Genomic DNA, 12,393 nt, shown 5'->3' on the forward strand with positions numbered 1-12,393 from the left:
TTGCCTTTTTCCACGCCGAGCCGTGCGAGTTTTGCAAATGATTTCAGTCTTCCCGATTTACCACTTTTCCATTACCTAGTTTTCCCCATTTCTGGCCCCGTCGCATATGCTCGATTGTAGGGCACTTCAGTTTTCAATGTCAATGCCACAACCAAGCCGAGACCTTAAGCTCCACGCATCACACATATCAGCATTGGGTCAACACTTGTGTGTGTGTGTGTGTGTGTGTATATGAGTGTGTGTGAGTAAAACACTCATAAATGTCCATAGCCCTCATGGAATGTATTTTTATTCCATTGTTATCATTTTGCGCAAGTGACAGGCGCAATTGGCGCACATAAACACTCATGGGAAAGCGAAACTCTAAGAGCGGAGAATGTGGGTAAAATATATACGCTTTATTACCCTTATATAATACATGGCAGTATAATATACCAAGGAAAATGAGTATCTATTAAAATATTCAGTAAAATGAAAGCTTTTTCGTATTAGATTTTTATTCTGCCCCTAAAGGTGTTTGTTGTGTTGCACAACCATTTTCCACAAACAATTTTAATTTCCCAGGTCGAGGGATTACCGATCGTTTCAAATGCAGCTAAGATTACAAAACATATATTATACAACGCGATTAAGGGCGAATATGAATTGTATATTTATTTACATCCTCAACCCGAACAGATCGGTTAAAAAAGCTTCTCTGGCCAGAGCGAAATAACTTGCCAGCGCTGGAGTTAGCCAACTGTTGTGTAAACGGTTTACGAACTAGTATACAGTGTTATGCAAACAGTTAGCCAAAGTGCCAGTTCAAACATTGCGGTAGACCACCTGCTGACAACTAGTTCTATACCAGCCTTTGAATAACTGCTTTTGCTAGGCTAATGAATATCTTATTTTTTTGCTTAACGAAAATAATGCAAGTTCTTTATCGATCTAGTGTTCTGTCTCCGCTAAAATTTGCCTATTAAACCCATTGAATTAGTTTATAAATAAAAATATGACCAGCTATGATTGGATTAGCAGTCAAAATGGTTGGCCTATATCGTACTGAAGAGCAAACGCATTTGCCTATTTGGGTTCTGGCCAACTTTCGATTGAGTCATTAGCAGTGTTTTTAACTTATTTTTCCGGTTTGCCTGGGCAAGTCGCTCAGTCATCCGACGACCTTGCCAGTGAAATTGCGCTCTACCTTGCATAACACCCATAAAGAGCAAAACTAAATGTTGATTTTTGCTCGCAGCCCCAGCATTTATATTATTTAATAGAATAAAAGGGAAACGCGTAATTTGTTAAGGTTTAGTTGCACCATGAGCCATTGAATAAATAAATAGATTATGGCCTGTGGAAACCGATCAATGATCGACGGAGAGAATCGGGTGAAATTGTATGTGTGAGTGTATGCGGCGTTGGGGGAGGTGATGGGTTGAGGGCTCTCGACCTTGAGGTTATACAAACTAATAATAAATTCACGTACTCGTACTTGTTACTAATTTCATTTCAATGCATAGCGTCTAATGTGCAAGTGTTCCATAACTGAATTGAACATTGATTGCAAATAAGTGTAATGATCAATTACAACCACAAAGTAATGGGAAATGCGCGTTAATCACGGTATTATGCCACCAGATAATTAAAATGTTACATGTTAAATTAAATGTTTAAATTGAATATTAAGCAGTATTTTTGTATTTATTATCATATATACTATACTGTTTTCAATTATTGATGAAACTGATACTTATATTACTTGTCATTGTACTTATCATTTGTTAATATTCCCATTCCCTTGTTGCGAATGAAATTCCTTTCCAATAGCCCTGAATTAAAATCAATGATTTTCGCATAATTATTCTAGCGCCAATTGATTTATAACTGTTGTACTAACTGAACTATGCTTAATTCAACTGTAATTCAATTGTAATTCAATTGTAAATCAACAAAACATTGACACAAAGTCACGCCAAGTCCAGTCTGCTTATGGCGATTTTTCAGTTACTTAACCAAACACAGATAAACGGGCTGCGACGAAAAAAAAACAGTTAAACAAAAGTATCTGGCGGATAAAAATGCCTCACGAAGCACAACAGAACCTGTTCTAATAGCAACAAAAATCGAAACAAGACAACAACATTAACGAAATCCAAATGCAAATGCAAATAAAGCAAATATAATACATTATATGTGCAATTGTATAAAAATGCGAATTACAAGTGGGCGAGCGTAATAAAAATGTTAGAAAAAAGCACAAGGTCATTGAGAAGCGGAAGGGAAAAACAAAAGGCGAAAAGCTAAAAGCAAAAGCAATAGCAATAGCAATAGAAACAAGAGCCAAGCGAATGAAAAAAAAACACAACAAATGTGACACACTGAAAGCGAGAACACAATAATTATACAAACAAATATGTATGTAAGTATAGGTTCTGAGCGGCGGGAGGGGGGCTTGGCAAGTGCAGGCGTAACGTAAATCTAAAACATTTCCTGAACGAGCGAGCGAGCGAGACGGCGGCAACAATTAGCGAAAAGTGAATTTGATTACAGTTGCAACGGGGCGTATGAGTGACGTACTTGAGTGCCGCCTGCGATCGAGCAATCTCCGTACCCCTCGCACCACCTCTCGCGCGCCCTTGCCCACACCGCTGCAATCGCATTGAATCTGAGGCTGCATAACGGTATCGCACTAGGCCAAGTTGCAAGGCCCCGTCGGTAATCCCACACCCAAGCGGTATGTCCTCACAGCGCGAAGTTTCCATGATTGCCAACTGGCATTGCATTCTCCGCGATTCGAGTAAAACGCTGTTAAAACATATGTTATGACTAACAGAGAGATGTAAAGTGCATTTCGCATATTCTTTTAGTAACATTGTAGCTAGAATGCCCTTTTATTATAATATAATTTATATTTCACTTGGTATAGAATTTCAGAAAAACCTCTGTTGCATTTTCGTCTCATAACATATGTATGTAGCTAGAAAGCCCTTTTATTTTTATTTATATTTATATAATTTATATTTCACTTGGTATGTAATTTCAAAAATACATGTGTTGCATTTTCGTTTCATAACATACATATGTATGTATGTACATAGCTAGAAAGCTCTTTTATTTATATTAATATAATTTATATTTCACTTGGTATGTAATTTCAAAAATACATCCATGTTGGACAGGAGTTTTAAATTTGTTTGCTGGAGCGTGTAAGGCTGTCTCTATAATACAAATTTGGAATTGCATTGCAAATTTTAGTCCATACGATCCGTAGTCACTTCGAATTTTCTTGTTTTCCACATACTGCAGACTATTTTTACAAAGTACAACTGAATCGAAGAAGTCAACAAATTAATGCACGAATAATGTGACAATAATGTTGAGCACTTACATGGTGTAAACAAATGATCGCCAGCAAAATCTGTTCCTAACCCAATAAAAATGTTTATTAAGTTTTATTGTGCACTGCGTGCATATCGATACGTTTCCTTCTTTCTTGCAGCATAATTTTACCACGTATATCTGAGCAAAAGAAAGTATATAAATTAAAATTTAGCATATAGAATGCTTAATACGAGTTTTTCTTACAAACAACAATTGGTTTAACTCCTTCCAAAATTCTATAAAAATAAATATTCGCCTTATCATGCACAGTGGATTTCGAACCATTATCATAGTTAGGCTTAATTCGAAGATAAGCTTTTTCTTACTGAATAATTTTACCACATACAACTGAATCGGGGAAAAGTGTTAGGATACAAAAAGCAAGAAATATTTAATATATGTGTACTCACATGCTGGTAACATAACTGGAAAACAATAGCTTAAATCTGTTCCAAAATGTAATAATATATTTATTTCTTCTTCTGCTGCACAGTCAATTTTAATCCCGTCCGATCCATTAGACTTGCATATCCAATTAAATTAACTAAAGTTGTTTTCATTTTTATATTTGCATAATTTTGCTACGGCGGCAATGTGTACAACTAAATCGAGAAAGTAATTGTGCGGTTGAAATAAAGAAGTTTAAGTAATGCTTATCTATTTTACACTTACTTAATGGAAATACATAAAGTACATTATATATTGGAAAGAAATAGCTTAGAATTTTTCCAGCAAGGAAACAACCCTTTGAATTCTGCAATAAAAAAAACCAAGTATTACCAATTTATAAAGGTTTTACATGCCTCTTATGCGAATTCGCAGGAGTTTTGCTTACCAGTCTGATTCCAATAGCTAGCAAAGTTCCAGCGAGGAGATGCAGAATGGCGAAAACCAAATCCAGCGCGTAAATGATGGTGAACGTTTTGGGAGACATTTCAGCACCATGGATATGCAAATAAAAATCCAAAATTGTAATGGAGCTTTTCAAAAGTAGTACATTGTGAAGCGAAAACACGATCGTAAACAGACCGCTTGCAATGCAGAAAGCTGTGTAGAAAATTATGCAGCATCGAACTGGTTGTTCCTCACACGATTTACACATAGTCAAATTTTTTGAAATATATGAAAATATTCGAGCAAAAAATACTGTGAATTTTTTTGCTTGGAAACAAATTTTGAGGGACCGACTTGTGTTAGTACAAAAACTGTAATGAAATGATATTCGTAGACGACTGCGATCCTTGAATTTGTTTTATTTTGCGATGCCTACTTAGTTTATGCTGTAACACAGCAGATTCCTCAGAAGTACTATACACATTTTTTATTTTAATTTAAAATTATTACACCAATTTGGTGCTAGTGTGCAAAGAAGTTTTTGTTCTAAATTAAATCGGAGTCTTTGAGTTCTTACATGACTTGGCTGTTAAAACATATTTTAATGCATTATACGGAGCACTGGATTTATAAAAATCCGGTGACAAAAGGACATCTATTCCCATTGGAGCTAATATACTTTTCCTCTTTGTCCCGAACTTATTATATTTTATTTAAATCTTGGTACGCACACCTTTTATGACTAGAAATACCTTTCGATTCGTATTTTACCACACAAATCGCACCTTCAAAGCAGATTTTAAGTTAGCCAAGTTCAATATTTGCACATTCTTCAAGTGCACTTGTCGATAGGTAAACAACATTTTCATGGTCCAAGAAATGATGATCAGCATTACTGAACACGTCGATAACCATGATGGTCTAAGATTCCCATTGGGTTGCTGAAAATACTACTACTACGCCCCTTGAATAAACCCACTATAACGTCATTCGCTTCAGCATTTATATCTAATTTCAGAGCCTTAGGGAAGTATACATTAGTTCAGATCCTAAGTATCCTTTTGCTTAGATTTAGTATAAATTCTTTTTAATATATATATTATACACAGAGCGTTCAGATTTTAGAGACGCAGCGCAGGTTTGATTCCTAATGTTGCCACGCCTACTCTAACGCCCATAAATCGCACAAAAACTGACAAGCCCACACTTTAAGAAAATATATTTTAATATTTTAAATTTTTGTATTAGTCTTGTAAATGTATAGCCAATTTATATAGATATGCCAAATAAAATTGCTCGTTCGCACTCCGAATAGCTGGATAGGCCAAGGTATCTGATAGTTCCAATGAATTCTCCGAAACCAGTCTTGAAATCTTAATAATGCTTAGAGTAGGAACGCTGAATAGTTTTTCGAAAATATTTATTTTAATACAATTGCCATTTATCTTGGTATACAATTTCACAAAAAATTTCCCTCGGATTTCAATTTGTTTGCTGCTGCTTTGAAATACAAATTTGGAATTGCATTGCAAATTTCAGTCCATCCGATTCGTAATCACTTCGAATTTTCACGTTTTCCTTATATTGCTGAATATTTTTACAAAGTAAAACTGAATCGAGAAAACAAGATAAATAATTGAATGTATTATTGAACAAAAAATGTAGCACTTACATTCCGTAAACAAAAGATTACAGTATTATATGTTAGGATATATCTTTTCGAATACTCAACAAGCATATGTATTGTGTTAATTGCGTAACGTCAATTTTGATCATCGGCTGAGACTACTACTACTTTTCTTTTTTTTCTTGCTTCATAATTTTACCACGTATAACTAAACGGGAGGGGGGGAGGAAATTAATAAATAATTTCAGTTATATAAAATTACGCACTTACATTCTGTTGGAAAAACTTAAATTAGTCCAAAATTATATATATAAATATTTATCTTTTCATCTTTGTTGTGACATTCAATTTTGATGCCGTTCCATCCATTAGGTTTTTCGAATATCCAATTAATTATCATAATTTTCTTTTAAGAGTCTGCATAATTTTATGACACAGCCAATATGTACAACTATATGGAAACAAAAAATAGAAATAACGCTTTTTTAAAGAAATACTTTACACTTACCTAATGGAAATACATAAATAATGTTATATATTGGAAATAAGTAGCTTAAAATTTTTCCAGCTTTAATAAACCCCTTGTCGTTCTGAAAAACAAATAAAATGTTATATTACGACAGCACACAGTTATATATTCCTAATGTATAATATTACTTAAATGGTTCTAGAAGTAATATTAGTGGCTTGACCTGAGCTTACCATTTTTAGTCCCCAGGTCAAACAAATTCCTGCGACGGTATAGGTAAAGGCAAAAACTAGATCGAGAGAGTATATAATCGTAAGATGGGTCTCCGTAAAGTCAGCTTCATGCATATGCAGTAACCAATCCATAAGTGTAATAGAATGTTCCGATACGATTACATTGTGCATCGAAAAGCTGAACGCAAATAAACCTGCTCCCATGCAGAAAAATGCATAGAACATCGAGCAGCATGCAGCTGGTTGTTCCTCACACGACTTACAACACATCGTAAAGCTAGTTGAAAAATTTCTAAATTATTTTTGAATAAAATACTGTAGAATTTTGTGTTGTGAGTAAGAATTTTGACCGACCGACTCGATATGTGCTGTTTTGAACAATGAAACCTATTGAACACAACTTCAAGGACTACACTGATCTGAAAAATGTGTAATTTGTGTACAAATGAATGATAAAAATAAGCTCACTTCGATCCCTAAAGTAGCTAATATACAATGTAGACAGCATTTATCTTTGAAATGCAATAGAGTGCAGTTAAACTGGGAATAGTTACAAGTATATTTCAGGTATTTTTACAACCTGTTCAACCTTGTTGGTATTGGTTTCACTTTTACCGTTCAACTAATGGCCTCTCCACATTATTACATTGTCACGTGCCCCTTCGTTGTGAATATTTCAAAGTCTGAGTCACTTGGTCAGTTGGCGGAAAGCTTTTAATTTCCTATAACTGAATCTGATCTGAATCATCTTTGCGTGGTTAGAAAACGGTTTCTCAGACGTTAATCTGAGTGATTTTTGAAGGTAGCGTAGAATTCGAGGTCGATTTTGTTTGGGCTTCGCAGAAAACTCTTTTAGAGTGAATCATTAGCATTGAATCTTTTCATTGTATGAAGGCTCTTATTAAATGCGGTGATAAAACAGCATTATGTGAGAACTTAAATATACAGAAGTGATTGTTATTAGTAATATTATAAATCTGATATTAACTTTAAGTTCCCTTCTGGATATTTCCACACGGAATGACTGGGCATCTCCAATATTTATGCAAATATCAACACCAGCCATTAAAACCCCCAAATCCCTGTGGCAACCAGGCAGTTGCCCTGAATTGCACATTTAGGTCATGAACCGGAAACGTCTTAATTACATGAAATAAGTGAAGCTCAAAGTCAATTTAAATGCACCACAAAAGTACAGAACGCAGAGTGAACAAGAAAAATCAAAAGTGCAAAAAAAAAGAGGCGAAAAAAGGCGCAGACAGCAGAGTATTGCATACATAAAAAACTCGAATCAAGTTAAATAATTAAGCTGGCCAGTACAGCAGAACAACAGGAAGGGAACGAGCGAGATAGCTAAACCGGTGAGAGAGAGAGAGGGAAAGTCGGCTGACAAAGGGCTGCATATAAAATATCGGAATAAACACCCCAAGCGAAAAGTCAATAAAAATAACTTTCTATTTAAATTTAAAACTATTATTTTTAGGAGTATTATATAAATATATTATATAAATAGTGCACTTATATTAGCTGATGTAGCTTTGTTTTTCTAACGACCCTATGTTAGATAAATTTCATACGTTCTATGAAATTTACTTTGAGGTTTGTAGAAAACTTTATTGAACCACACATATCCTGCCTCTTCGCTTTCGAATCAGCGCTGTTTCAAGAACAAGTATCTCGAGAACAAGAACTGCGAGACAGAAACGATAAATCGAAGACCTTGAACTTTGGTAACACAACAAAGGCATGCAGAACAGTCCGAGCCAGAAGAAATGAGCCTGCAAGATCCAAATCGAGGTGGGGAAGGGGCCACAGAACCATCACAGAGCATTAAATCAAGCGGACCAAACCAAAGGTCCAATGTAGGGCAGACAGAGAAGGACGGCAACAGCAGAAAGAGAGGGGAATAGCGACGGTTGCGTCTGGTTATTAGCAGGATCGGATCGGCAAAGTATAGTGTATAAACTGGTTGCATGGGGAGCCCACGAAGAAGTTTCTCAGGCAAGTGCCATTGACCTACAAGCAAAAGTCGTTGGCTTCTCGTGGATCGCGAAGAACGCAAGCGAGAGGGAAAGAGAAGGGGATACGGGGCGTAGAAAGAGTCAGCACATGAGTCAGGAAAGGGAAAGAGGAAGTGCACAGCGATTTGCCCTATTGCAAATCTAAAATTGTTCCAATTAAATATTGATTATTGCACTCTTTGTTTAGCCGTTCGTTCAGGACTTTTTTTTAAAGTTCTACAACTAATTTATTCTATTAATAGCCGAACGGAAAACCTGTATTACTAAACAAAAGGTTTAAAAGTTCATATACTAGTAGATAACACTGTAGATCTTTGTTACCTTTTTTTTATAGATAATTATACTAAATCCTTTTCTTACTGTGCAAGGGAACTTTGGTTTGGTAGGTGGGCTGGCCTTGATATTGTCAACGACATGACTTCACCCAAACAACAACAACAAAAGCAACAACAACAAAAAGCAACATCACCGACTGCAAAAATTTAAAAATAAAATACCAAAGGAGCGGGGTTGGTCCGAAGGAAAAGGGGCAAAGGAGGGGGCTCTATAGCGTCACGCTTGGGACTTGGGGGCGCTATTTATACATTTTCCCTCTTGTGATCTGCTTTTTGTTTATATGCGCGCCTAAAAACGTTCTCAGATTCTGTTTAGCCCCTCCGATCGCCTCTGCCACCTCGAAACTTGCAACTTGCAACGTGCAACAACTAGCTGCGATTCGAATCGCGGCTGTACTCGAATCTGCAAACTGCAAACTGCAAACTGCAAACTGCAATCTGCAATCTGCATTCCCTTCCATATGCTATTGCCATCCCGCTCCCACCCGGGAGATATAGCTCAAGTGCAGTGCCCTTGACTTAGGTCAATAACACGATTTGTTGTCGTTCTTCTAGTTGTTCTTCTTGTTATTGTTGTTGTTCTTCGGGTCTTTGGCTAGTACTATCGGTACGAGGTACAATCTGGAGGGTATAACTGGGTTAAAAACAACATATGATTTATGGAAGTTAATTATATGCCGCGCACAGAGTCCTTTAGTTATGCAAAAAACTGGTCTCAATACGAAAAAGCTGCTTAACACTGTTGAATCTATTCAGTTGCAGTTCATTTTTATTTCGAAATTAAATAGTTTGCATTATTTGGGTGTCTTTTAAATCACAATCAATTAAGAAACAATTCTGTTACAGCACTAGATCCGACCAAAAATGCAACACTCTCATTCAATATTGTTAGCACAGCATGCTGGTAAGGGTTATTAGCATTTAAAGGTATATAAACCAAGTTCTATCGATTGTTTTTCAATGCAGAGCCTCTCGAAACCCGCTGATAACCGGGCATCTAGAACCTTATTAACCCAAACAAATAACGAAAGTCCGCACATGTCGCTACTTAAATGGCTCATCCTTGGACATGCCATTGCCATTGCCATTGCCACTTGACAGTGACCTTAGAACAGCCGAACGGGGCACCACCCAGTGGCCATCACCACCCCCCATTTGACTCCCTGTGCCCACCCCAATTCCCCCCAATTTCCCCCCAATTCCAAGCCTCGTGCGCCCTTCGGTGGACTGCAAGTGCTGCTGCTGCTGCTGCATAACCTTTGCCTTGCATTTGGAGGCGATGCGCATGAACCTGACATTGAACGTGCTGGCAATGAAATTTTCCGAACTACTTCCGAGAGCGACAGAGAGAGCAAGTGCAGCGCAGAAAGAGAGGGCGAATAGTGGCAGAAAGGGAACTTAAAATCTCCCAGGTGAATGGGGGCTGGCATTTTTGATGGCTTTCCACTATACATTGTTGCGTTGCTTTGCCGGGCTCTCGTTCTCGTACTCGTTCTCGTTCTCGATTCTGAATAGTTAGGGGCTGGGCTATAGGGGTTATAGCGTGGGCAAGCGACGTTGTGCCGGAGGTCAGGTCAGGGCCAAAGCACTTGACATTTCTGCCCCTGCCACGAGATCATAAATATTACAGCTCCCCAGACTTTTGCCCCATATATATGGGTTAGTGTGTCACGCCAAACTTGGATTGGATATTTCTTATAAACAATATCGGATCGGTTGAGTCCGGAACCACACAGGTGTCATTGAACCACCTGTGAAATGGAAATAAACTAGACCGATTTGATTACAACTCGATTTCTGATGAATAATGGAATGCTTTTTCAGTTTTAATGGGAAAGTTGTACTTACATATGTGTGCTTTGCTTGTCTGGTTTCTAAAAAAGGTGTATTATTATATTCCTCTATACAACTCACTTGATAATAGTTTTGGTTAATTTTGTTATTTTGCAATCAGATCGAGTTAAATTAAAGGAGCCTAATTGGTAAATAATCGTTTAGCCTAAGAGTTTTCCCTTCTCAACTTGGAATCAAAGTTGAATATTCATAAGCTGTACCAACACACAAAAACTTTTCTTCTCCCAAATGCAATTTAGCTGCACTTAATTTCGGGGAAGTGAAGAGTTTGTAACTTAATAACAATATAAAAGGATATTATATTAATAATATAATGGCTTATTTGTTGGGTGTCGTTAAATGTTGTTAAAATAGTTTATTCGATGTTGTGAAAACGTTTGTTTCTCCTATACTACCACCTACATTTTGCATTTGCGGCTGCTGAAATTGACAAGTCCTTGTTGGTGGTCAAGGCCGTGTTGCGGGTTGTGTGTGGGTGTGTGTGTGTGTGGTGGGGTTTTCCGTTACTTGTGTGTGTGTGTGTGTAGACTGCAAGATGGCAATGAAATGTGCATGCGTTGACAACTACACAAACAGCAACAACGGCCTGGGCGCGTGCTCTTCGGATTGTATAATGAACGCACAAGGACGAGGATAAGGACAAAAGCGACTGGCTTCCGCTCCTTGCCTCCTTTCGCTCAGTGGGTGCGTGTTTTTTGTGTGATAAGCAATGTCAATGTCAACTTATAATTGCCATTTTCCTTCAATTACCAGCACTCGTAGCAATAAACATTGATTTTTCCTCCGTGCATCCTGAGGATTTGCTGTAGCATACTAAGGCAATTCTCCACGGCTTTTCACATTCAATCCGTCTCAGTTTGCCTGAATCTATATAAAGCTCTTTCATAATTTCTCCCTCTTTCGTCTATCGTATTTATTATGGCGAAATTTGGCTTGGGGCACATATTCGATGAGAAGCCTTGGCTCACTTCCGTGCCTTGAGTAATTTCCCTGGCAGGTTGCCCACTGTGCTGCCAGAGTTGCCACCGCAAACTCACTCACTCACTCACTCACTCACTTACTCAATCATCAATTGTGCTCTGACGTAGCTTATACTCGCAGCTCAGTATTGACATCAGCCACATTACATTACTCTATTTCATATGTGTGTACATAGACTTCCCCACTCGTCTGCTCTGCGACATTGAAAATGAATATTTTTGTGTCGATTCGATATGCCGTTGTCGGTTAGGTGACCGCCAGTTTCCGCACTAAGTATTCTAATATAATTGAGGGACTTTGGCGCAGGTGGGCAGGTGGGATTGGGATTACAGGTGCACGCTTGGGGGAAGCAGAATCTCAATAGAATTAGCTACAAATAATTTATTGACAGCAGATTTATCATGCGAATGGTTTTCTAAGCGGGAAATATAGCAATATAGCATTCATATGATGTATTTATTCATTGGAATACTTTTCTTTATCTATATTTCAAAAATGAACACTGTCTTAACATAATATGTTATGTGTTCAAAATGCAATCTACCTCGAACACAATATTTGTTTAAAACCCTTCTCTATGCTTTTTTTATTCGTTTAAAAGGGTTAGTACTACTACTACTTCCGAGTAGCAACTAAAAATACGGTTTAGTATTCAACCAAAATAAGCCTGATA

The 12,393-nt window shown here is 37.3% G+C and overlaps 3 protein-coding genes across 3 annotated transcripts in view; 1 reads left to right on the forward strand and 2 right to left on the reverse strand.

The window, feature by feature from the left end:
* The window catches only part of LOC122617971 (ecdysone-induced protein 75B, isoforms C/D), a 101,138-nt gene that overhangs the window by 4,712 nt on the left and 84,033 nt on the right, over positions 1 to 12,393 (forward strand). The gene's annotated exons all lie outside the window — the stretch shown is intronic.
* LOC122617974 lies at positions 3,069 to 4,579 on the reverse strand. The gene is made up of 6 exons (XM_043794051.1): positions 4,202 to 4,579; positions 4,039 to 4,120; positions 3,777 to 3,968; positions 3,571 to 3,714; positions 3,374 to 3,504; positions 3,069 to 3,311 (listed from the first exon to the last, which is right to left on the reverse strand). Exons 1-3 carry the CDS (start codon positions 4,466 to 4,468, stop codon positions 3,907 to 3,909), a joined length of 411 nt encoding a protein of 136 aa, XP_043649986.1. The 5' UTR covers positions 4,469 to 4,579; the 3' UTR covers positions 3,069 to 3,311; positions 3,374 to 3,504; positions 3,571 to 3,714; positions 3,777 to 3,906.
* On the reverse strand, positions 5,604 to 6,944 carry LOC122617973. The gene is made up of 5 exons (XM_043794050.1): positions 6,530 to 6,944; positions 6,336 to 6,417; positions 6,098 to 6,278; positions 5,873 to 6,035; positions 5,604 to 5,810 (listed from the first exon to the last, which is right to left on the reverse strand). The coding sequence occupies exons 1-3, from the start codon at positions 6,797 to 6,799 to the stop codon at positions 6,217 to 6,219; spliced, it is 414 nt and encodes a 137-aa protein (XP_043649985.1). The 5' UTR covers positions 6,800 to 6,944; the 3' UTR covers positions 5,604 to 5,810; positions 5,873 to 6,035; positions 6,098 to 6,216.

Source organism: Drosophila teissieri, chromosome 3L (assembly GCF_016746235.2).
Source record: "Drosophila teissieri strain GT53w chromosome 3L, Prin_Dtei_1.1, whole genome shotgun sequence".
NCBI lineage: Eukaryota > Metazoa > Arthropoda > Insecta > Diptera > Drosophilidae > Drosophila > Drosophila teissieri.